The sequence below is a fragment of the Ovis canadensis genome, chromosome 25 (genome assembly GCF_042477335.2).
Source record: "Ovis canadensis isolate MfBH-ARS-UI-01 breed Bighorn chromosome 25, ARS-UI_OviCan_v2, whole genome shotgun sequence".
Taxonomy (NCBI): Eukaryota; Metazoa; Chordata; class Mammalia; order Artiodactyla; family Bovidae; genus Ovis; species Ovis canadensis.
The window spans coordinates 30,515,907-30,542,647 of NC_091269.1; the positions used below are offsets into that span (position 1 = coordinate 30,515,907).

At 38.8% G+C, this 26,741-nt stretch overlaps 1 protein-coding gene across 2 annotated transcripts in view; it reads left to right on the forward strand.

Annotated features, from left to right (window-relative positions):
- Positions 1 to 16,705, forward strand: part of LOC138430005 (zinc finger protein 33B-like) — a 40,755-nt gene extending 24,050 nt beyond the window's left edge. Inside the window, exon 5 of one of the 2 annotated variants that reach the window (XM_069571621.1) lies at positions 11,381 to 16,705. In XM_069571621.1, coding sequence (XP_069427722.1) covers positions 11,381 to 13,464 — 2,084 coding nt within the window. In that variant the 3' untranslated portion in view covers positions 13,465 to 16,705. The remainder of the gene's footprint in view (positions 1 to 11,380) is intronic. The other variant, XM_069571622.1, reaches the window with a different exon arrangement.
- The last annotated feature ends 10,036 nt before the right edge of the window (positions 16,706 to 26,741 follow it).

Consider the following 26,741-nt stretch of genomic DNA (forward strand, 5'->3'; position numbering starts at 1 on the left):
AGCATCAGACTCTTTTCCAATGAGTCAACTCTTCGCATGAGGTGGCCAAAGTACTGGAGTTTCGGCTTTAGCATCATTGCTTCCAAAGAACACCCAGGACTGATCTCCTTTAGAATGGACTGGTTGGATCTCCTTGTAGTCCAAGGGACTCTCAAGAGTCTTCTCCAGCTCCAGAGTTCAAAAGCATCATTTCTTCAGCGCTCAGCTTTCTTCACAGTCCAACTCTCACATTCATACATGACCACTGGAAAAACCATAGCCTTGACTAGATGGACCTTTCTTGGCAAAGTAATGTCTCTGCTTTTCAATATGCTATCTAGGTTGGTCATAACTTTCCTTCCAACGAGTAAGCCTCTTTTAATTTCATGGCTGCAGTCACCATCTGCAGTGATTTTGGAGCCCCCAAAAATAAAGTCTGACACTGTTTCCACTGTTTCCCCATGTATTTCCCATGAAGTGATGGGACCAGATGCCATGATCTTCGTTTTCTGAATGTTGAGCTTTAAGCCAACTTTTTCACTCTCCTCTTTCACTTTCATCAGGAAGCTTTTTAGTTCCTTTTCACTTTCTGCCATAAGGGTGGTGTCATCTGCATATCTGAGGTTATTGATATTTGTCCCTGCAATCTTGATTCCAGCTTGTGTTTCTTCCAGCCCAGCGTTTCTCATGATGTACTCTGCATAGAAGTTAAATAAGCAGGGTGACAGTATACAGCCTTGACGTGCTCTTTTTCCTATTTGGAACCAGTCTGTCGTTCCATGTCCAGTTCTGTTGCTTCCTGACCTGTATATAGGATTATTAGAGAAATGCAATCAAAACTACAGTCACATCACACCAGTCAGAATGGCCCTCATCAAAAAGTCTACAAAGAATAAATGTTGGAGAGGGTGTGGAGAAAAGGGAACCCTCTTGCACTGTTGGTGGGAATGTAAATTGATACAGCCACTATGGAAGACACTATGAAGATTACTTAAAAACCTAGGAATAAAACCACCATATGACCCAGCAATCCCAATCCTAGGCGTATACCCTGAGGAAACCAAAATTGAAAGAGACTCATGTATCCCATTGTTCACTGCAGCATTATTTACAGTAGCTAGAACATGGAAGCAACCTAGATGTCCATTGACAGATGAATGGATAAAGAAGAAGTAGTGGTATGTATACACAATGGAATGTTATTCAGCCATAAAAAGGAACATATTTGAGTCAGTTCTAATGAGGTAGATGAACCTAGAACCTATTATACATAGTGAAGTGAGTCAGAAAGAGAAACATAAATACCCTATTCTAACACATGTATACGGAATCTAGAAAAATGGTACTGAAGAATTTATTTACAGGGCAACAATGGAGAAACAGACATAGAGAATAGACTTACGGATATGGGGAGAGGGAAGGAGTAGGTGAGATGTATGGAAAGAGTAACATGGAAACTTACATTTAAAAAAATTAAAAGATTGTATGATGATTTCAGCAGATACAGGAAAAACATTTGACAAAATTCAGCTTTCATTCCAGATTAAGACTCTCAAGTGAAAATAAGACAAAAGGCCTCTTACTGAAAATCAGCTAATGTTGTGCTTAATATTTTAAAACTGAATAATTTCCTAAACAATATCAGGAGCAAGACAGGTAGTCCATTCATACTTAGTAACATAATGTAATCTGGCCAGTACAATCAGGGAAGAAAAAGGAAAGGAGGCAGTAGTAGAAAAAGAAGTAGAACTGTCTATTCACAAAAAGATAATTATGTAGAATTTTTTTTTAATGGCTAGAACTTTGAAGTGCATGTAGGTTGCAAGATAAAAGTCAGCATACAAAAATCAGTTTTATTTGCAACAGCATGAACAATATTTTTTTGCTGACCTATCTAGCAAAGATGTGAAAGAGCTCACTGAACATTATAGACCATTGCAGAGGGCAATTTAATACCTAAATAAATGGAGAGAGAGAGCTTCATGTCTTGACATATATACTTTTATATATGGTCATTATCCAAGTGCTCAATATCGTTAAGATTTTTCTCATTAAAAAAGTCTGTAAATTCAGAACAACTCCAATCCAAGTCCAAACAGGCTTTCTTAGAGTAATTGACTAGCTGATTCCTAACTTCATATAGAAGTTCAGAGGAGCTAGAATAACAGCTTTGAAAAATAAAAGCTAACTTGTAGGGTAACAACTGCCTGATTTCAAGAGTTACTATAAAGTTATGGTAAAGAAGACAGTGCGGTGTTAGCCTCAAGGACACATAGAGGAGTTGAGCAAAATACAGAACCCAGAAATAAATCTATTTGTATATATTATTGTGTCAGAACGCATCAAACCATATAGTTTGAGTGTATTCAGTTGACTCTTCATGTCTGCCTCACTAAAACTCTTTTTGAGATTGATGTGAAAGTTTCTAAATGGTTGCCTTCTATGTATTTATCTTATCACCTACTTGTTACATACATCATATTGACTGGCATTGATATACAACTCTCAACTTTTGAGTAACACTGCTTTAGAGACACTTCCAAGTAGTCACCAGATGTATAGAGGAATGTCTATATTGTTCGTAATAACAGAAAAACTAGATAGTCAACCAGACTATCCATCAAATAGGGGAATCGTGTATCTATGTGCAACAGTGTGGATGAATTTAGGAAACAGTGAAAAAACAAGTCAAAGAAACATTGGTAAATTTCAGAATGTACGGAGATTTTTTAAAGAAAGATTTTTGATTAAACCTCTTTCATTAAACACTCTACCTTTGGAGAATTTTACAGTGAAAGGAAGGGATTTATATAGGTGAGAAGCACGTAATATTTTCAGAGATGCTGCTCTTCCTGAATGGCCTGTATAACATATATTATCAGGGTATAATTTCCTTGAATGTGACCATATCCATATTTTATTCTTAGAAGATAGAATGCTGACGTATTTGGAGTAATGGATCATGATATTTGAATTTAAAATAGTTAATGTTTAAGAAGGCTTTATGTAGAGAAAGATAAAGCATGGCTGCAAAACTTCAACAATTCGTGAATCTAGATCAAAATTTTAGAGGTGCTCATTCTGCTGCTTAGACAAACTTGCTATTTTCTTTAGCTTATGTGGACATTTTTTCTGTTTATATTTTCTGTCTCTACCAGGGTATATTTTGATAAGTTATATTTTCCCAAGAAATTATTTATTCTTCTCTTCCAAATGTATTTGTAGCAAGTTGTGCAAAAATAGCCTATTAAGATAATACACCTTGTTTCAATGATTGCTTCTCCCTTATCATTTCTTATTTTGTGTAGTTGTGATTTCCCCCACTTGTTGATTAGATTAGTCAGTGATTTGCCTTTTTTGTGAATTTTTTCAAAGAACCAGCCTTTTTACTTAATTTGTTCAATTTTTGGCTTTCTGTTTCTTTAACTTCTGAGCTAAGAAAACTGCAAAAATAAAAGAAGACCTATTTCACATATTCAAAGAGACCACTAGAAACCTGGGAAAATGTACCTAGAATAGTCTTAAGACATACTTTAATAAAATTTTGTTGTTCAGTCGCTCAGTCATGTTCCACAATTTTCAACCCCATGGACTGCAGCACACCAGGCTTCCCTGTCCTTCACCATCTCCTGGAGGTTGGTCAGACTCATGTCCATTGAGTCAGTGATGCTGTCTAACCATCTCATCCTTTGTTGTCCCCTTCTCCTCCTGTCTTCCATCTTTCCCAGCATTAAGGTCTTTTCTAATGAGTTGGCTCTTCACATTCTTTGGCCAAAGTATCAGAGCTTCAGCTTTAGCATCAGTCGCTCCGATGAATATTCAGAGTTGATTTCCTTTAGAATTGACAGGTTTGATCTCCTTGCAGTCCAGGGGACTCTCAAAAGTCTTCTCCAAAACCATAGTTCAGAAGCATCAACTCTTTGGTGCCCAGCCTTCTTTATGGTCCCAACTGTCACATCCGTACATGATGACTGAAAAAACCATAGCTTTGACTATACAGACCTTTGTTGGCAAAGGTCTCTGCTTTTTAATACACTCTAGGTTGGTTGTAGTTTTTCTTCTAAGAATCAAGCATCTTTTAATTTCATGGCTGCAGGCATAATCTGCAGTGATTTTTGGATCCCAAGAAAAGAAAGTCTGTCACTGTTTCCATTGTTTCCCCATCTATTTGCCATGAAGTAATGGGACCGGATGCCATGATCTTGGTTTCTTGAATGTTGAGGTTTAAGCCAGCTTTTTCACTCTCTTTCACCTTCATCAAGAAGCTCTTTAGTTTTTCTTCGCTTTCTGCCATTATGGTGGTATATATCTGAGCTTATTGATACTTCTCCCAGCAGTCTTGTTTCCAGCTTATACTTCATCCAGCCTGGCATTTTGCATGATGTACTCTGCATATAAGTTAAATAAGCAGGGTGACAACATACGGTCTTGATGTACTCCTTTCCCAATTTGGAACCAGTCCATTGTTCCACGTCTGATTCTTGACCTGCATACAGACTTCTCAGGAAGCAGGTGAAATGGTCTGGTATTCCCTAAGAATTTTCTACGGTTGGTTGTGATCCACAGTCAAAGGCTTTAGCATAGTCAGTGAAGCAGAAGTAGATGTTTTTCTGGAATTCTCTTGCTCTTTTTTATCATCCAGCAAATGTTGGCAATTTGATCTCTGGTTCCTCTGCCTCTTCTAAATCCACCATCAGGAAGTCTTCAACATCTGGAAGTCTTCATTATGTACATGGCTATTTGTGAGTTTATTCTTATTTCCTGCTTTTTTCTCTCCTGTTTCCTGCAGTTATTAAATTACATTATTTCTGCTTCATTAGAATATATAACATTTATATATTATTCTTCTGTTCTTCTTTTCATCTTTATTTTGGTCTTAGATCTACAGTTAAATGTATTTACTGTTCTGTTTTTCTCCCAGTGTTTCCTGAAAGATCTTGGTTGCTCTAAGTTTTTGCACTTCTAGAAGGTTTTGTGATTACACTGTTACCTAACTTTGTGACTATCTAAACCTTTTTACATAGCCTTGCTACTTTAAATAAATGATAAAGCCCACTTTGTTTTCTAAAATATGATGCTCCACCGAGCTTTGCTTTGTTTATTGACGAAGTCTATGGCCAAACCTCCATGTTAGTTTTTGTTGAGACATAAGTCTTTATGTCCAGAGGATTTTTCTTCCTTTTAGTTTTATTAACGTATGTCTTAGAGAGGACTTTTCCAACTCAATCATTCCAAGTTCATGGTGGTCCTTTTGAATATGTAGATTAGGTCTTTTATCTTTGTATGGTTTTCTTAGATTGTGCTGTGTGTATGCGTAGTCACTCAGTTGTGTCCAACTCTTTGCGACCCCATGGACTGCAGCTTTCCAGGTTCCTCTGTTCATGGGGATTCTCCAGGCAAGAATACTGGAGTGGGCTGCCATGCCCTCCTCTAGGTTATCTTCCCAACTGAGGGATCGAACCCAGGTCCTCCCACATTGCAGACAGATTCTTTACTGACTGAGCCACTAGGGAAACCTTTTCTTAGATTATAGTTTTTAACTTTAGATTCATCCCATTATTTTTTATTCTTTCTCTTTAAAGACTACAATCATACATACAATCTTGTTTTTATTTATTATATTTTTGCTCCTACTACTTTTCTGGGTGGTGAAATTACAAGTTTATTTTTTTTCCATTTGCTTTTCTGTATTTTTAAATCTATTTTTACATTAAAATACAGTTGATTTACAGTGTTGTTTTGTGACTATACAGCAAAGTGATTCAGTTATGTATATAAACATTTTTTAATACTCTTTTCCATTATGGTTTTTCACAGAATATTGAATATAGTTCCCTGTGCTGTATAGTAGGACCTTGTTGTTACCCACTCTATATATAATAATTTGCACCTGCTAACCACAAACTTCATCCCTGCCCACTCTCCCTCACTCTTGGCAACCAGAAGTCTGTTCTCTATGTCTGTGAGTCTGTTTCTCTTTTGTAGTTAAGTTCATTTGCATTATATATTAGATTCCACATATAGGTGACATTGTGTGGTATTTGTCTTGCTGTGTCTGACTTACTTCACTTAGTGTGATAATCTCTAGGTGCATCCATGTTGCTGCAAATTGCACTATTTCATTCTTTTTTATGGTTGAGTAGTATCCCATCAATGGCAACCCACTCCAGTGTTCTTGCTTGGAGAATCCCAGGGACGAGGGAGCCTGGTGGGCTGCCGTCTATGGGGTTACACAGAGTTGGACATGACGGAAGTGACTTAGCGTTAGCATCATCAGTATCCCATCATACGTCTGTACCGCATCTTCTCTATCCATTCATCAACTGATGCACATTAGGTTGTTTCCATGTCTTAGCACTGCTATGAGCGTAGCAGTGCATTTATCTTTTTGAATTACGGTTTTGTCTGGATATATTCCCAGCAGTGGGATTGCTGAATCATATGGCAGCTCTATTTTTAGCTTTTTGAGAAACCTTCTTAACTGTTTTCTGTAGTGTCTGCACCAACTTATATTCCCACCAGCATTTAGACTATCTTTTTAAATCCAGAGTCTACGCATTCTTTCTTTCTTTTTCTTTTTGTTTTTGTTTAGTCTTTGGTTATTATTTTTGCTGCTTTAATGCCTTTTTTGTTGCCATTTATGACATTTTCACTCAAGTCTGTTTTCTCTTTGGTCTATTAGTATGCTTGGGCTGCTCTAACAAAATACCATAGACTGGGCGGCTTACAGAGCAAAAATGCATTTTCTCACAGTACTGGAGGCTAGTTGTTCAAGATGAAGGTGCCAGCAGCATTCGTTTCTGGTGAGGCCTCTTTCCTCAGCTTGTGGACAGCACCTTTTCACTGTCCTCACATGGCCTTTTCTCTGCAGCACATGAAGAGCAAGTGAACTCTGGTGTCCTTGCCTCATTCTAATAAGGATAACATTTCCACTGGATTTGTGCTCTACCTTTATGAACTCATTTAACCTTAACTACTTCCTATAAAGTTCTGTCTCCAAGTACAGCCATGTTGGGGATTAAGACTTCAACATATGAATTTGGGAGGAGGGAAGTAATTCAGTCTTTATCAGATTCTTTGCAATTTAACTCCTGAAGTCATTTGGTCTTTTTTACCATTTTTACCAACTCTTGCCTCCTTAGTTGCTCATTATTCCAGGTCCGTTCATTTCGGTTTCCTAGTAGTCTGACCTTTATCAGAACTGAGATATCATTCAATATTTTCCCACTGACAGTGGAACTTTTGCTTTCTAGGAGTAATTTTATTTGTGGTTCAGTTCAGTTGCTCAGTCACGTCTGACTCTTTGCAACCCCATGGACTGCAAAACGCCAGGCTTCCCTGTCCATCACCAAGCTTGCTTGCTCAAACTCATATGATCGAATCAGTGATGCCACCCAACCATCTCATCCTCTCTTGTCCCCTTCTCATCCAGCCTTCAATCTTTCCCAGCATCTGGGTCTTTTCCAGTGAGTCAGTTCTTCACATCTCGTGGCCAAAGCATTGGAGTTTCAGCTTCAGCATCAGTCCTTCCAGTGAATATTCAGGACTGATTTCCTTTAGGACTAATTAGTTTGCTCTCCTTGCAGTCCAAGGGATTCTCAAGAGTCTTCTCCAACACCACGTCTTTGGCGCTCAGGTTTCTTTACGATCCAACTCTCACATCCATACGTGACTGCTGGAAAAACCATAGCTTCTGACTAGATGGACCTTTGTTGGCAGAGTAATATCTCTTTTTTAATATGCTGTCTAGGTTTGTCATAGCTTTTCTTCCAAGAAGTGAGTGTCTTTTGATTTCATGGCTGCATTCACCATCTGCAGTGATTTTGGAGCCCAAGAAAAGAAAGGCTGTCACTGTTTCCATTGTTTCCCCATCTGTTTGCCATGAGGTGATGGGACTGGATGCCATGATCTTAGTTTTCTGAATGTTGAGTTTTAAGCTAACATTTTCACTCTCCTCTTTTACTTTCATCAAGAGGCTCTTTAGTTCTTCTTTGCTTTCTGCCATAAATGTGGTAACATCTGCATATCTGAGATTATTGATATTTCTCTTGGAAATCTTGATTCCAGCTTGTGCTTTTTCCAGTCCAGCATTTCTCATGATGTACTCTGCCTATAAGGTAAATAAGTAGGGTGGGTGACAATATACAGCCTTGACGTATTCCTTTCCTGACTTGGAATGAGTCTGTTGTTCCATGTCCAGTTCTAACTGTTGCTTCTTGACCTGCATACGTATTTCTCAGGAGGCAGGTAAGGTGGTCTGGTATTCCCATCTCTTTTAAGAATTTTGAACAGTTTGTTGTGATCCACACAGTCAAATGCGTTGGTGTGGTCAGTAAAGTAGAAGTAGATGTTTTTCTGGAACTCTCTTGCTTTTTCGATGATGTAACAGATGTTGGCAATTTAATCTCTGGCTCCTCTGCCTTTTCTAAATCCAGCTTCAACATCTGTAAGTTCACAGTTCCCATACTGTTGAAGCCTGACTTGGAGAATTTTGAGCATTATTTTGCTAGCATGTGAAGTGAGTGCAATTGTGCAGCAGTTTGAAAATTCTTTGGCACTGCCTTTCTTTGGGTTTGGAATGAAAACTGATCTCTTCCAGTCCTGTGGCCATTCCTGAGTTTTCCAAATTTGCTGGCATGTTGAGTGCAGCACTTTTCACAGCATCATGTTTTAGGATTTGAAATAGCTCATCTGGAATTCCATCACCTGCACTATCTCTGTTCGTAGTGATGCTTCCTAAGGCCCACTTGACTTTGCACTCCAGGATATCAGGCTCTCAGTGAGTGATCACACCATCATCTTTTTTGTATATAGTTCTTCTTTGTGTCCTTGCCACCTCTTATTAATATATTCTTCTTCTGTTAGGCCCATACCATTTCTGTCCTTATTGTGCTCATCTTTGCATGAAATGTTCCCTTGGTATCTCTGATTTTCTTGAAGAGATCTCTAGTCTTTCCCATTCTGTTGTTTCCTCTGTTTCTTTGCATTGATCACTGAGGAAGGCTTTCTTGTCTCTCTGTGCTGTTCTTTGGAATTCTGCATTCAAATGTGTATACCTTTCTTTTTCTCCTTTGCCTTTCAATTCTCTTATCAGCTATTTGTAAGGCCTCCTCAGACAGCCATTTTGCTTTTTTGCATTTATTTTTCTTGGGGATGGTCTTAATCCCTGCCTCCTATACAGTGAACCTCTGTCCATAGTTCTTCAGGCACTCTATCAGATCTAACCCTTTGAATCTATTTGTCACTTCTGTATAATCATAAGGGATTTGATTTAGGTCATATCTGAATGGTCACAGTAAACTGTGGAAAATTCTGAAACAAATGGGAATACCAGACCACCTGCCCTGCCTCTTGAGAAACCTGTATGCAGGTCAGGAAGCAACAGTTAGAACTGGACATGGAACAACAGACTGGTTCCAAATAGGAAAAGGAGTACGTCAAGGTTGTATATTGTCACCCTGCTTATTTAACTTATATGCAGAGTACATCATGAGAAACGCTGGGCTGGAAGAAGCACAAGCTGGAATCAAGATTGCCAGGAGAAATCTCAATAACCTCAGATATGCAGATGACTCCACTCTTATGGCAGAAAGTGAAGAAGAACTAAAGAGCCTCTTGATGAAAGTGAAAGAGGAGAGTGAAAAAGTTGGCTTAAAGGTCAACATTCAGAAAACTAAGATCATGGCATCTCTTCCTATCACTTCATGGGAAATAGATGAAGAAATAGTGGAAACAGTGTCAGACTTTATTTTTTTGGACTCCAAAATCACTGCAGATGGTGACTGCAGCCATGAAATTAAAAAACGCTTACTCTTTGGAAGGAAACTTATGACCAACCTAGACAGCATATTGAAAAGCAGAGACATTACTTGGCCAAGAAAAGTCCATCTAGTCAAGGCTATGGTTTTTCCAGTGGTCATGTATGAATGTGAGAGTTGGACTGTGAAGACAGCTGAGCGCTGAAGAAATGATGCTTTTGAACAGTGGCGTTGGAGAAGACTCTTGAGAGTCCCTTGGACTGCAAGGAGATCCAACCAGTCCATTCTAAAGGAGATCAGTCCTGGGTGTTCTTTGGAAGGAATGATGCTAAAGCTGAAACTCAAGTACTTTCGCCACCTCATGCGAAGAGTTGACTCATTGGAAAAGACTCTGATGCTGCGAGGGATTAGGGGCAGGAGGAAAAGGGGACGACAGAGGATGAGATGGCTGGATGGCATCACTGACTCAATGGACGTAAGTTTGAGCGAACTCTGGGAATTGGTAATGGACCGGGAGCCCTGGCGTGCTGCAGTTCATGGGGTTGCAAAGAGTCTGACACGCTGAGTGACTGAACTGAATGGTCTAGTGGTTTTCCCTACTGTCTTCAATTTAAGTCTAAATTTGGCAATAAAGCATTCATGATGTGATCCACAGGCACCTTCCAGTCTTGCTTTTGCTGACTGTATAGAGCTTCTCCACCTTTGACTGCAAAGAATATAGTCAGTCTTATTTGGTATTGACCATCTGGTGATGTCCATGTGTAGTCCTCTCTTGTGTCATTGGAAGAGGGTGTTTGCTGTGACCAGTGCATTCCCTTGGTAAAATTCTGTTAGTTTTTGCCCTGCTTCATTTTGTGCTCCAAGGCCAAATTTGCCTGTTACTCCAGGAATCTCTTGACTTCCTACTTTTGCATTCCAGTCCCCTATAATGAACAGGACATCTTTTTTTGGGTGTTATTTCTAGAACGTCTTGTAGGTCTTCATAGAACTGTTCAACTTCAGCTTCTTCAGCATTACTGATTGGGGCATAGTCTTGGATTACTGTGATATTTGTGTTTAATCATCTCTAAGTTCTCTGTCTCATCTTTTACATGGATTTATAACACAAGGTAATATGTGATATGCAGAGAATCAGTCTTCAACTGACTTTCTGCATACCTATGAAAATTGAAACTCTAATCTCAGATTCTTTTGTATTTGAATATTCATTTACTTACTTAATGGTGATTTGAAGTTAATAGTATTCTGTAGTTGTGCCCAAGTAATGTGTTGTTGGTAATTTTATTTTCTCTCCTTATATTTAACCATAAGTGTTCTGGAGAAATCATGGAGAGGTTCGGATTTAAACAGTTGCTCTTACTCCTCAGACATACTGAGGAATGTCTCAAAACCAAATGTATGTTTTCTAAAAACAGTTTGCTCTTCCTTTTCCACTATTCTGGGCTGTTTCTTTGTTGTTTTTGTTTTTTCACCTGAAACTCTAGAAATAGAAAAATCAACATACTTACAGTTACCTTCATCCCTGGAGACTAAATAACAAATCAAAATCAGCTACCGGCAAAGTAGGGCATTTGTAGGTAGGTCTCATTCCATAAGAAATGTGTTGATTTTCATATGGTGAGATAAATTTTTCTTGTTTCTAGAAGTCTGGAAAACTGATCACATGAAAGAAAGGAGCCAAGAAAACCAGCCTAAACATGTATGGGAAGTTGTATTGATCAATAACAAAAGGCTTACTAAAGAACGAGGTAATGTACTAGGAAAGTCACTTGAGTTGGACACAGATTCTTTTCCTTACAGAAAAATACTCTGTCAGTGTGACTCATGTGGAATGAGCTTCAACTATATTTCAGAATTGGTTATCGATAAGAAAAACTCTTTGGGGAAAACAACTGATGAATTTAATGCCTGTGGAAAATTGCTACTCAGTATTAAACATGAGAAAACTCATACTAGAGAAAAAAATGCATATTTTAAAAGTGGAAAAATTGTCAGTCATAATGAGGATTCTGTTCAGCTTGAGAAGATTCAAACTTTAGAGCAAAATTTTGAATATAACATACATCGAGAATCCTTCAATGAAAAGGTAGTACTCAGTACATACAAGACAGAGATCACTGAAGAGAATGACTGTGCCTATGATGAATATGGGAGAAGATTCTGTGATAGCTCATCCTTATTCCATCAGACAACTCCCTCAAAGGAAAATCACTATGAATTTGGTGATTGTGGGAAATCCTTATGTGTGAAATCCTCTCTTTTAAAACATCATGGGGCACATTTGAAACACTGTGAATATGGTGAAAGTGAGAATAATTTCAGGAGGAAGTTCTACCTCTCACAGCTTCAGAAAACTTGTAAAGGAGAAAAGCACTTTGAATGTAATGAATGTGGGAAAGTTTTTTGGGAGAAGTCACACCTCACTCGACATCAGAGGATTCACACAGGAGAGAAAAACTTTCAATGTAATGAGTGTGGAAAAACTTTCTGGGAGAAATCAAACCTCACTAAACATCAGAGGTCACACACAGGGGAGAAACCGTATGAATGCAGTGAATGTAGGAAAGCATTCAGCCACAAGTCAGCCCTCACATTACACCAGAGAACACATACGGGGGAGAAACCCTATCAGTGTAACGCATGTGGGAAAACTTTTTATCAGAAGTCAGACCTCACTAAACATCAGAGAACACATACAGGACTAAAACCCTATGAATGTTATGAATGTGGGAAATCTTTTTGTATGAATTCACACCTTACAGTACATCAGAGAACTCATACAGGCGAGAAACCCTTTGAATGTCCTGAGTGTGGGAAGTCTTTCTGTCAGAAGTCACATCTCACACAACATCAGAGAACTCACATAGGAGATAAACCCTATGAATGTAATGCATGTGGGAAAACTTTCTACCACAAGTCAGTACTTACCAGGCATCAGATCATTCATACAGGTTTGAAACCTTATGAATGTTACAAATGTGGGAAAACCTTCTGCTTGAAGTCTGACCTCACAGTACATCAGAGAACTCACACAGGAGAGAAACCGTTTGCATGCCCTGAGTGTGGGAAATTTTTCAGCCATAAGTCAACCCTATCTCAACACTTTAGAATCCATACAGGGGAGAAACCATATGAATGTCATGAATGTGGAAAAATCTTCTATAATAAATCTTACCTAACAAAACATAATAGAACACATACAGGGGAGAAGCCCTATGAGTGCAATGAATGTGGGAAAACCTTCTGCCAGAAATCACAGCTCACTCAGCACCAGAGAATTCACATAGGGGAGAAACCCTATGAATGCAGTGAGTGTGGAAAGGCTTTCTGCCATAAGTCAGCTCTGATTGTGCATCAGAGAACACACATAGAAGAAAAGCCCTATAAATGTAATGAATGTGGAAAATCTTTTTGTGTGAAGTCAGGACTTACTCTGCATCAGAGGAAGCACACAGGAGAAAAGCCCTATGAATGTAATGAATGTGGGAAATCCTTTAGCCACAAATCATCACTCACGGTACATCACAGGGCTCACACAGGAGAGAAGTCTTGTCAATGTAATGAATGTGGGAAAATTTTTTACCGTAAATCAGACCTCGCTAAACATCATAGATCACACACAGGGGAGAAGCCCTATGAATGTAACACATGTCAGAAAACCTTTTCTCAGAAGTCAAACCTTATTGTACATCAGCGAACACACATAGGAGAAAAACCTTATGACTGAAGTGAATATTAGAAATGTTGAGCCACAATTCAGCACCTACTCCATTTCAGAGAATTCACACTATGGAGAAAGCTCTGTTGATGTCCTGAATGTTTAATAACATTAAAATGACATAGGACCAATTTCTAGACTGCAGCAAGTATAGGGCAGTCTTGTTAAGAGATAATATTCCACTGAATGTCATGTACTGGCATAAAACCTCACAGATTTTGATTTTGTGAAGTTCTAACAAAAATACTAGGTTATATCAGAATTTATATAGGGGAGAAATCTGTCCATTTGAGACTTACGAATTGACAATTTTCTTTAGAGGTAATATAACTTCAAAAGCTAGAATTTGTGTTTTGGTTTTGATGCTATGGTTATTTTTAGGAAACACTGTAATTTATAGATACATATTGTGCAATGTAAAGCTTTACAGACTAAAAAGAATAGTAAAAATAGGCTCAAAATAAGTTGCAGTAATAATAGTGCATAGAATTCTGATGTGCCCTTTACAAAGCTGCTTCTAATAATAATTACATAACATACTCTAATTACATAAAGATATTAATAGCCCTAACAGGAAATTGATGGTACCCTACTACTAAGTCAGATATAGACTTTATTCAGATTTCACTAGTGTTTACATGTAATCTTTATGTTTGTCTGTGCATTTCTATGAAATTTTTTGGTTTATATATTTGAGTAACCTTCAACACATGTTATAAAATCAAAAAGGAATCCAGAGTTTGTATTACATGAAGATTACAAAGGAATCAGGATCTCACCACAGGAAGTTAATATTATTAATTATTAATAATCATAGCCGTTGTGCTGTCATAATCCTGGCAACCATTTAAATATGAATCTTTTTAAAAGCAGAGATAAATTGAATAATTAGGGCAGAAGCATCAAACACCAGTGAAGCATCCCTTAAGTTCACAGGACTTAGGTATGTACATTACATAAACTATATGTTTCTTACACAAAATGGAACTTAACATAATTGTGAATAGAAAATAGATACTCCTGGTTTAGCAGTTGTTACAACATTAGGCACATTTCCCTTGTGTATAAGGCCTGGAGCAACAGTTTAAAAGGAGGCACACAAAGCTCATGTCTAACCTTTTAAAACTTATAAATCAAAATAACTAAACATTCAATAAAATGTATTCTCTGCATGGGGATATCTAGGCCCTGGTCCTATTACACCTTCTCTTTCACCCATAGCTTATTGAAGACCATGATGTGCCTTGAGTATACATATGTAAATACTCTAGCCTTCAGCCTAAATTTATCCAGACCCTGAGTAAGCAACTGCTTTCCAAGACAGGATCCAGGAAGGAAGTTTCAGATTAGACAACACTCAGGGCTATAAATTAGACTGTAAATTCAAGGGTCTGATGTACCCTGAGATCTGGGCCCTTAATGACTGTTGTCTCTCTGAGGAGGAAGACTGAGGCTGCAGCATGGCCAGAATGGAACTAGAGCAGTGCTTTTATTAATAGGGTAGAGGTGATATACTAAATTATATGATCAGATTATGTAAACAATTACATTAAGCTAGTAACGTAAGATTATACGATCTAGTGATCTTAGATTATATACAGAGTCCAAGCTTCTGTGGTAGGAAACTAGAAAAAGAAGAGCAAATTAAGTCCAAATTATACAAAAACAAAATAATGAGAACTTAGGCAGATATCAGAATAATTGAAAACAGGACACCAATGGAGAAAAATCAATAAAACCAAAAGCTGGTTATTAGAGCAGGTCAATAAAATTGATAAATCTCTACTCAGGTTAGCTAGAAAAAGAGAAGATACAAATTGCTAACATCAGGAATGAAACAGAGCCATAACTGTGATCCCTTTGGCATCAAAAGGGTTATAAAGGAATGTTATGGACAGCTCTGTACCCGCGGATTTTATAACCTAAATGAAATGGGCCAATTCCTTGAAAGAAACAATCTGCCAAAACTCAGAGAAGGATAAATCTAAATAGGCATATGTCTCAAGAAATTGATCAATTTTTAATCTTCCAAAGCAGAAAGTATTGGGCCCAGATGTTTTTACTGATGAATTCTACCAAATTAAGGAAGAAATAGCATCAGTTCTCTACAGTATCTTACAGAATGTAAAAGCAGAGCTTTTACTTATTCTTTGAAGCCAGCATTACCCTAGTTGTAAAGCCACTGAAAGACATTACAAGAAAGCCAAGGTACAGACCAGGATCTCATTAATAAATATATAGAAATCCTCAACAATATGCTTGCAAATTGAATCCAACAGTGTATAAAAAGAATTACATAACATGATCAAGTGGGATTTATCCAGGTATGCAAGGCTAGTCCAACATTTAATAATTAATGTAGCCCATCATATCAGCAGGCTAAAGAAGAAATATATGATCATATCTGTAGATGCAGAAAAAATTTCAAAAAATCTTAACATCCATTCATGGTAATTAAAAAAAAAAAACAGTAAGTGAGGAATACAGGAACTTTTCAACTTGGTAAAAAAAATCTATAAAAATCCTATAGCTGACATCATACTTAATGATGAGAAACTTGATGCTTTTCCAGTAAGATAAAGAGCAAGGCAAGGAGGTGCCTATAACCATACCTTTTTTGCAACCTTCAAGAAGTCCTAGCTAATGCTGCAAGATAAGTAAGGGAAATAAAAGGTACAACAGATTTGGAAGGAAGAGATAAAACTATTGATGTTCACAGATAACATGATTGTCTACGTAGAAAATTCCAGAGAATCAGCAACAAAAAATTCTCCTGACACTAGAAAACAGTTACAGAAAGGTTACCGAGTATGATGCTCAGGCAGGTGATGAAAGGAGCTATCAAGTAACAGAGATACAGAAGAACCTTAGATGCATATGGCTAAATGAAACAAGTCAATCTGAAAAGGTTTTATACTGTATAATTCCAACCGTAATGGAGTCTGATAAAGGCAAAACTGTGGACACACTAAAAAAATAAGTGGCTTCCAAGTGTTCAGGGTGAAGGACAGAGGGATGAATAGGTGGATTACAGACAATTTTTAGGATAGTGAGACCATCCTGTAGGATATTACAATAGTGGATACATGTCATTCATTTGTCAAAACATACAAAGTGTAAAACACACCTACAGAGTGTAAAACACACCTATAAAGTGTAAAACACAACGGGTCAACCCTAATGTAAACCATGGACTTCAGTTGTAAAAATGTATCAGTATTGGTTCATCAATTATAACAAATGTACCACATTAATGCTCGGTATTAATAAGGGAAAAGTGTGGAGGGAGGTAGAGGTAAAGGGGTATATAGGAACTCTGTGCTTTCTGCTCATTTTTTCTGTAGCCCTAAAACTGCTCGAAAAAATGGAGTGTATTAAATAGACAACCCTGCCACATATTACTTTCTTATATATTTACAGAATTTGAAACTCACATGATTCAGTACCAGTTTTTCCATGGTGGGGGTAGGGTAGGGTAGGGAATGCATTCTTAGAAATCATATATTGTCAACCACTAAGGCATATTTTCAAGTACAGCTTTCTGCTTTTCTAAGCCTTATTATCTTCTTTTGAAATTACTTAATTACTTACTTCTCATTATAACATCTTGTTTCTTTTTTTTTTAATTTTTTATTTTTTTTATTTTAACTTTATTTTACTTTACATCTTGTTTCTGCACTGAACATATGTTTCTGCCCTGCAGCTATAATAATCACTAATGAACATTTGGGTTGTTTTTACAGTCTTCAGAATACTTTAAATTATAGCAACTGTGGCTTGAAATTAAGGCCCAGTGTAATAGAGTCTCTTCACATCTGAAACTAAGAAGACCTTTGATAGCCTAACTGCAGGTTTCCCTCCCTATTCTTCTCCCCCAGGTCACTGTAGTCAGACAGTCCTCCTTGTTTATCTGGTGGACCAGTTCTTGGTTTCCCCTCAGTGGCAAGTTTCACTTTCCTACCAGCCCACAAAATTATTCTGAAAAACCATTCCCATCTTCTCACAGAAACTTTGCTGCACCCTCTGCATACTACAGAGCCATTTCCCACAATCCCTGGTTTTTCCTTTGTTCCCAAGCATGATAACCTGTGTGACCCTTGGATGGTGGTGTCGTGTCTTCTCACCTGGCCTGTGAATAGACATTACTGGTAAGCTTATGTAGATCTCATCTGTCCAGTGTAAGGTGTCACATGTTCAGCTACTGCATTACCCCAGGGCATGAATCCTGCCACCAACAGAGTGACTAGGAGGCAGTTAGTACAGCTGGGCATGAACAAGATTGTCCATCTAAGACAGGTCACCTGGTCACTTAGCTAATTGCTCTTGTCTAACAGGTTCCGTGACGTGGCAGAGGCTGCTTGGGATGGAACCACCAACTGCTGGCAGGCTTGCACTTCGGCCTGCTCTGCTCTGTGTTCTTTTTTGGATGTTGCTATCTCTTCCCACTCTGAGGCTCTTGTCCCTAAGAGAATGATTCATTGGCTGTGCCCCCTGCGTGACTTGCCATGGGTTTCATTGTGTTTGGCAGGTGGTATCTGAGCTACCTGTGAGGCCGGCTGCTGGACCGTGGTACTTGCCCTTATAACTACCCAGAATGTCCACATCAGGGGTGATGTACATGGCTAGAAGTCCAGAATAACTGAGGAAATTTGTATGAGAGAAATAAGAGAAAGAAACCTGCATGGCAGAAAAAAGCCATAGCAGAGAGGATGTTAAGTCAGCCAACCTCTCTGGGTTATGGGCCCAGCATGCTTTTGCAGCACCACCTGTTGTGTCTTTTTTTTTTTTTTTTTTAAAGGTTCTGCACTCATGGTTAGAGTACAAAACTCCAATCCTGTGGTGCAGCAAAGAGGTTAATTCAAATGCAGCTTAAGCCTGGGATCGTTGCACCAGGTGAAGCAACCATTGCCATGGAGCAGGCCCCCCTAACCCTTTCCTGAAGAAAGAAATTTATAAATTTGATCAGAGTAGAGAACCCTCCTGAAGTACAGCAAGTAACCACAGAAAGAAAAGAAATGGAAAGAATGAAGGGAGGGAGGGAGGCAGAGACTTAGATACGAGGAGAGTAAATAACAAGATAACTGAAATATAGGTCCATAGTTTGTTTTTGAAATTGAGATGTGGTTTCTGTACAATATTATATAAATTATATCCACAGTTTGACTCAATTAGAAATCCAGAATATACTAAAATCATTTGTACAACAAAAGATACAAGGGTGCTGTGATTGGCTTTTGTACCTTCCAAATTAATATTAACTTTAATGCTGATGTGTACCATTGGTAAATTTTCATAGCCTTAATACAGGGCTCAAGTTACACTTATACCTGGGTACCTCCTTAAATTTAATCATGTTACCCCCTAAAATCTTAGAGGTGTTATTGAATATAAAATACAGTGCTATACTGAAATTCCCTCCAAAATTCATGTTGAAATCTTAACTGCCAGTATGATGGTATTTGGTGGTGGGGCTTTTGGAAGTGATTCAGTTAGGAGAACAGAGTCCTCATGAATGGGGTTAGTGCTCTTAAAATAGACTCCAGAAAATTCCCTTGCTTCTTCCACCATGTGGGGACTTAGAGAAAGACAGCCTTCTGTGAACAGGAAGCAGTTCTCACCAAACAAGGAATCTTCTGGTGCTATGATCTTGGACTTACCAGCCTCTTGAACTGTGTGAGAAATAAACTTTTATTGTTTATAAGCCACCTGGTCCATTGTATTTTATTATAGCAACCCAGAGAGACTGAGTCATTTAGGAACAAATAGAATGTTTCATCTTAACCAACAGAACTGTTGTCTTAAGTTTCACATGGTCATAACACCCACTGACTTAATTTTAGCATAATCCCATAGAAAGCATGGATGCTCTGATCCAAAGAATAATTAAATTTTTGGCACTTACAAATTGGATTGACAAAGGAGACCGTATTGTACCATATACCTCAATTGAAACCATTGTAAATACATACTGAAAACAAGTGATCATTGCCACTACTACTCTGTTTGATGATCCAGTATAGCTTGTTCTTAGCCTGGAAATAATGATGGTGCTTCACAGTGGATTATTAAAACCTTAATGCTATGGCCTATCTGCTAAGAACCGAGTACCCAGTGTTACTGAAATTACTGTTTCCATTCAAATAGCAAGTAGTAAATATTTTGTTATTCCAGTTTGGCTAATATGTTCTGTTCAGTGCTCTTTTTAACACCCTTTCAGCCACAGTTTACCTTCACCTCCAAGGGATGCAAGGTACCTCTACCAGGCTACCCATGGGATACCTGAACAACTGTGCCATTGCACAGTCTTTGCAGGCAATGTCTTAACTGCATCCCGTTTCTTCCAGGAGCAGGGTATGACATGACATTGATGACATCCTCCTCTGAGGAAATCATTTCACAGATTCATTGAGGGCATATAAATACTCCCAAAAAAAGCATAAGTTATTTCACCACACAGAGATCTGCCTCATCAGTTGAGTTCCTGAAAATCACTTGTAAAACAAGGGCTGTTTCATCTCTGTTGCTGTCAAGAAGCAACTACAGACTGCTTTTTGTTTTCTGTTCTTAATACACACAATGTTAATGTAAATCCATCTTTTAGTCCTTTTTGGGCTCTGCAGGCAACATATCCTCCACTTAAAATTTTTAATTTCACTGATGGTGTTACTTTCAAATGCCCAACTTGTATAGGGCCTCCTCCACAAACAGCCTTAAGAAGTGATCTGAATTGAAATCAGTAGGCATTCCCATTAGTGCTCTCAAAGACACTCTCACTGTGGAGGCTTTAGCAGCCTCTTGTCCCCCCTGGAGTCCAAGAGTACAAGGAATACCATGCTGTATATCTGTTGATGTTGGTTTTGACAGATGCATTTTAGGCAGGAAAGGCAAATGCATGTACAGGGTAAATATCTTTGATGGAAAGTACAAGATACAGTCCATTTTGTGATGAGAATGGTCTAATGCAGTCAACCTATAACATGGCTAAACTGATCCATCCAGGGAATTGTGCCAAGTTAATTGTTGGTCTCTGCTGTTGGCAGATTAATCTCTTAACAGTGACTTTAGCCAGATTGGTCTCGTTGAGTGAAAGTCCACTTTGCTGAGCCCATGCATAATTTCCTTCACTGCTGCTGTAGCCACTGTGTTCATGAGCCTATCTGGCAATGACAAGTGGCTGGGTAATGGAGCTGACTGATAAGAGATTGGCATCACAGAATGTGTCCTTCACTTAATGTTTCAGTCCTCTGATGCAGTCACCCTTTCGTGAGCATTCACATGGTACACAAAGACCTTCACTCTCCTCATCTGGAAAGGTCTAGATGGGCACCTCTCCCCCTGAACTCCCTTTCACAGGTTTTCCAAAGTACCCCTCCTTAGTCCTTGATCATTTAGCCAAACCATAGGGCTTCCCTGGTGGCTCAGAGGTTAAAGTGTCTGCCTGCAATAGGGAGGCCTGGGTTCGATCCTTGGGTTGGGAAGATCCCCTGGAGAAAAATGGCAACCCACTCCAGTATTCTTGCCTGCAGAATCCTATGGATGGAGGAACCTGGTGAGCTAACATTCCATGGAGTCGCAAAGAGTCGGACACGACTGAGGACTTCACTTTGACTTTAGGCACTGTGCATAAATAAGTGTTAACTCATAACTTTTGCCATTCCTCCTTCCAGGCAAAATAAATCAGGTGATTTCACCACCAACTTTTAAGACCTTCTCAGAGTGTGGCTATGGTGCTATGTACCATGCAGAATGATTTGATCCAAGCCTGAGGTTTTCTTTCACTTGTCAGCTCATCATAGGGAATTCCTCATGAAGCCATAGCAGTGGATTAAGGGGGTGAGGGGTTGCCTGATAGATATATTGAAAGTATTTATAGGCATTAAAGATTCATCTCCACTGAAATCTGTTACTTCCCCATCCCAGGGGTTCTTTACTAATCAGTGCCCTAATTTTAATTTTAATGAGACCATGTAAGGTGGGAAATTCAATGTACATAATAATTAAGCCACCCAACAGATTTGTAACAGGATTTCTTTTCATAAATCTCAGCCCTGCAGCTTTAGGGGATGAGGGGCTTTCAGAAATATCATTGAAGCCTTAGGGTCTTTGTGGATCTTGAGCTGGGAATTTAAATTCCTGAGTGTCTCATGTTGTTTCTCAACGTCCAACACATTTAGAATAAACAACCAGTTTCATACTCTTTTGTTCACTAAAATACCTAGGAGAGAAAATCTTTCATTCCCAACAACTTGCATTCTGTAGGCACATGATAAGAGATACCTAGAGGTAATCATCTGAGTAACTGTATTGCCACTGCACATCATGGACTATCAGTGCCTCTTTACACCTGAAACAGGATCTTCAATGGTTTTAAATCTGACTCTAATCAGATTGGTGGTGGTTTAGTCGCTAAGTCATGTTTGACTGTTGCAACCCCATGGACTGTAGCCTACCAGGCTCCTCTGTCCATGAGATTCTCCAGGCAAGAATACCAGAGTGAGTTGCCATTTCCTTTTCCAGGGGATCTTCCCAACCCAGGAATCGAACCCTGGTGAAGCAACACCCAATCTGCGATTTGTGATTCAGGAGGATTTAATTAGAGACATAGAACCATAAGATGAATGTGTATGTCTAAAGGGATTTCTTACAGGGCTTTGGCTTTCTACGACTGTGGGAACTGGTTAAGCGGTGTCTATGAGGTTGTCTCCATGCCTGTTGAAGACATTTGACTAAAGTGCTCAGGGCAGACAGTAAGGGAAAGGAGATGGATGAGACATGAAAGAGAGCAAAAATGTAAGAACTCACAACCATGAGTAGTGCCGACAAGGAGGGGCTAAACCTGGAGACAGTTCTTATTGCCTCTGGCCTTGGTGTGGTGTCCTTCAGAAACTGGGTCCCTCAGTCAGTGAGGGGATCACACATATCTGGTGCGAGCATCAGAGATGCCAAAGGACCTATGTGGAATGGTTATAGTTCTGGTGGTGTCTCATGCCAGTGAGGTGCTCAGTAGATCAGCAGCAGCATGTTACAAAGATACAAAATGGCTATTACATCACTTGCACACTCCAAGTCTTGCACAAGAATATCTTTTATGGCCCACCCCAATGGGAAACATACAGAAAAGGGAACTCGGAAATGTAGTTGAGCCTAGTCTGCTGTTGCCAAGTCACTTCAGTCATGTCTGACTCTCTGCGACCCCATAGACGGCAGCCCACCGGGCTCCCCCGTCCCGGGGATTCTCCAGGCAAGAACATGAGTGGGTTGCCATTTCCCTCTCCAATGCATGAAAGTGAAAGTGAAGTCACTCAGTCATGTCTGACCCTCAGCAACCCCATGGACTTCAGCCTTCCAGGCTTCTCCATCCATGGGATTTTCCAGGCAAGAGTACTGGAGTGGGGTGCCACTGCCTTCTCCGTAACACATTACTAAGCAACTACACTGGCCTATAAAGGAACTGTGAAATCAGTTCAGTGAATCAGAGCTAATATTTTTAAAGAAATAAAACATGTCAGAATTCATTAGAGATACTGGTAAATAGTATTTTGTGAAATATGTTTATAATCAGTTGTATGTTATCATGGACTGAATTGTTTTCCCCCCAAGTCTATCCCAATGTGACTGTTTTGGAGATAGGGCCTTTAGAGTGGTAAAGTGAAATGAGGTCATAAGGATGGGCTCCAATCCAGCATGACTGGTGTCCTTACAAGAAGAGAAACAGACACCAGAGCCAAGTATGCATGAAGAAAAGGGCATGCAAGACACAGAAGGCAGCCATCTGGAAGCCAAGGAGAGAGGGTTTGGGAAAACAAACCGGCCAACGCCTTGACCTTGGACTTCCAGTTTCCAAAAACGAGTCAAATAAAGTTGCATTAAGTCACCTCATCTGTGGTGGTACTTTGTTTTGGCAGCTGAATGTTTGTGTCCCCTCCTCTCACCCCTAAATTCATATGTTGACGTCATCTCCAGTGAGATGGTGTTAGAAGGTGGGGTCATTGGGAGGTGATTATGTCTGCAGAGTGGAATGCTCATGAATGGGACCCTGCAGAGCTCCCCAGCCTTTCCAGCACATGAGATCACAATGAGAAGGTGCCATCTGTTAACCAGGAAGACTGCTCTCACCAGAATGCAGCCATGCTCCTGCATTGGTCTTGGACTTCCCGACCTCCAGAACTGTGCAAAATAAAGTTCCATTGTTTATAAGCTATCCGGTCTGTTAGTAGTTTGTTATAGCAGCCCCAGTGGACTAAGGCAGCAGCCTTGGCAGACTAGTACATATGTGTACTAAAGATTGAATCAGTCTTCTGGCAGCTTTTAAAAAAGAAATTGAGATAATATTTTTAGAGCAGTTTTAGATTCACAGAAAAATTGAGGGGAAAGTGCAGGGATTTCCCATTTCCTCCCCCCACACACGTACACCCTCCCATTATCAGCATCCCCCAGCAGTGGCATATATGTTACAACTGATGAACCTACATTGACATGTCATAAAAGTCTATCAATTACATTACATGTCACTCGATATTATGTATCATATGGGTTTAGACATGTTGATGACATTTATCCATCATTATGGTACCATAGTGAGTGTTTTCACTGCTGTAAAAGCCCTCTGTGCTGTCTTTTCATCCTTCCATCTCCACCCCAACCCCTGATCTTTTTATTGTCTCCATAGTTTTTCCTTTTGTGTTAACTTTATCCCACTTTAATGCTGCAATTTTTTGTCAAGGTATCATTTAGCATACAAAATATTTTAATGTGGTCTCATTATTTTGTATTCCTCAATAGAATATAAACTACATTCAGAGCTTGGAGTTTTATCTACTTTACACACTACTATGAATCCAGGGCCTAAAATTAGCATGTTGTTTTTCAACTCAGTGAGTGTTGAATGAATATTTGTATTGGATCATGAGTTTAATGTATTTGTTAAGTAAATTAAAGTTGAAGATTCTTGCAAGCTTTGGCAATGTCTTACAAAGAAACATAGTCTTATACAGTCTAGCCATTGCTTTCCTAGGTGATTACTCAACTTATTTAAAAGCTTACATTAACACAAAAATATAAAAATATAGCAGGTTTATTATTTCCAAAATTAGAATTAACCAAGATACTTTTCAGTAGGTAAATGGGTAAGCAAAATGTGGTACATCTATACAATGGAATATTGTTCAGCGATAAATGGTTAAGTCACTGAAAGTTTTGACGTTAACTTAATAAATGATAGAGGTATAACTGCCTGTAAATGTAGAAAATTGTTACCCCATCCCATTTAAAACACGCATAAACTCCAAAGATTAACTGATTGATTTTTAAAGAAATTGGCTCACAAGTAAGACTGCCAAAGGCTCCAAGTGAAAAGTGAAAGTGTTAGTCACTCTGTTGTGTCTGACTCTTTGCGACAGCATCCATATCCATCATTGTCACTTCAAGCATATAGAAGGGATATCTTGACATGCTGCACACCACTGAATGCCTAGAAATTTCGCTAAGGTAATGAATTTTTTCAGATTTATTTTCCACCGTTTGACATCCAAATGTATTTCTGCCCTTTTCTCTTTCTCTCTTCCAGTGACTTCCATAATGCAAAGCACATATTGGTTTTTCATCCATGGATTGTTGTTAAAAATGGTGTTTCTGTAGGGAGAGGGGGCTGAAATTTTATTTTTGCTATCTTGCTAACTTTCCATTTATCTAGATCTTCAAAAATCTTTCAATGACATTTTCATTGGGCAAGTCTTGTACAAATCTTTCACTTTTCGTTGTAGAAGTATTACACTTCTTTTGTTAAATTCACTCTTAAGAATTTTTTCTTTTGATGCTATTGTAAATGAGTGTGTTGTCTTAACTTTGGATTGCTCATTGCTAATGTATACAAGTCCCATTGATATTTATATTATTGATCCTGTATCCTTAACTTTCAGTTCAGTTCAGTTCAGTCACTCAGTCGTGTCCAACTCTTTGCGACCCCATGAATCACAGCACACCAGGCCTCCCTGTCCCATCATCAACTCCCGGAGTTCACTCAGACTCACGTCCATTGAGTCAGTGATGCCATCCAGCCATCTCATCCTCTGTCGTCCCCTTCTCCTCCTGCCCTCAATCCCTCCTAGCATCAGAGTCTTCCAATGAGTCAACTCTTGGCATGAGGTGGCCAAAGTACTGGAGTTTCAGCTTTACCATCATTCCTTCCAAAGAAATCCCAGGGCTGATCTTCTTCAGAATGGACTGGTTGGATCTCCTTGCAGTCCAAGGGACTCTCAAGAGTCTTCTCCAACACCACAGTTCCTTAACTTTACTGAGCTCATTTATTGGTTCTAATATTTTTCAGTGAGTCCCTGAGCATTTTCTACATACAAGGTCAAGCCATCTGCTTATAGTGATAGCATTACCTCTTTATTTCCCATCTTATGCCACTTCCTCCATTTTCTTTCTTAGTTGCCGTAAGACCTGCAGTACAATATTACCTAGAAGTGGTGATAGTAAGAGCAAATAGAAATGAAAAGAGGATTAGTACAGTCTTAAAAAAAATGATAGAAGAGATATCCCCACTTCTTTTTCTTAGAACATTTTCTTTTGTAAACGTGTAACTGTAAATGCTTTATCCATCCCTTTGGGATGAATATGAACCTTTTAAAAAGCCTTTTGGCAGTTTTACACCCCTATAATATCTTTCTCAAGGAGCCTTGGAGTTATCTCTTTGAAGTGTACCCTTCCAAGGTGTTTGCACTCCCAATTTCTCAGTTTCTGTAGGAGGGTAGGAGCCTAACTTCTTCTATAGGTGCCTTGCTCCAAGTTGCAAAACTACCTCCTTTCAAATAGATATGAGAAGCTTCAGTTAAGACAGATGCTCATCCCAATTACCAGATGAATTTAAGGTAAACTATGATAAATGATGGTGTCAAGTCCTCTTACTTAAGGTTTAGCTATTGTATATCTTGAGAACATGTATGTAACGAGTTGTATCCAATTAGCTTTATAAAAGGGTGCCGTTTCTTTCTGGCTTTGTAATCTCTTAGCAGACTTCCTATAGTGCACAACACATTCTTTTATGATTATTCAGTAATAAAGTTCTTTTGTCTTCTACCTTTGTGAATAGATTTTCTTGTTGGGAGAAATTTTTAATTTTAATTTTAATTATAAATTTTTAATTTATAATTATTTCTTCAGCAATTTTGATAAGAATGGGATGAGTCTGGTAGTTCCTGGTTTGAGCAGATCAGCTGAAAGTCTTGGTCACACAACAATCAGACCCTAAATAATGAATACTCTTACTCCTAGCCCTCTGTTCT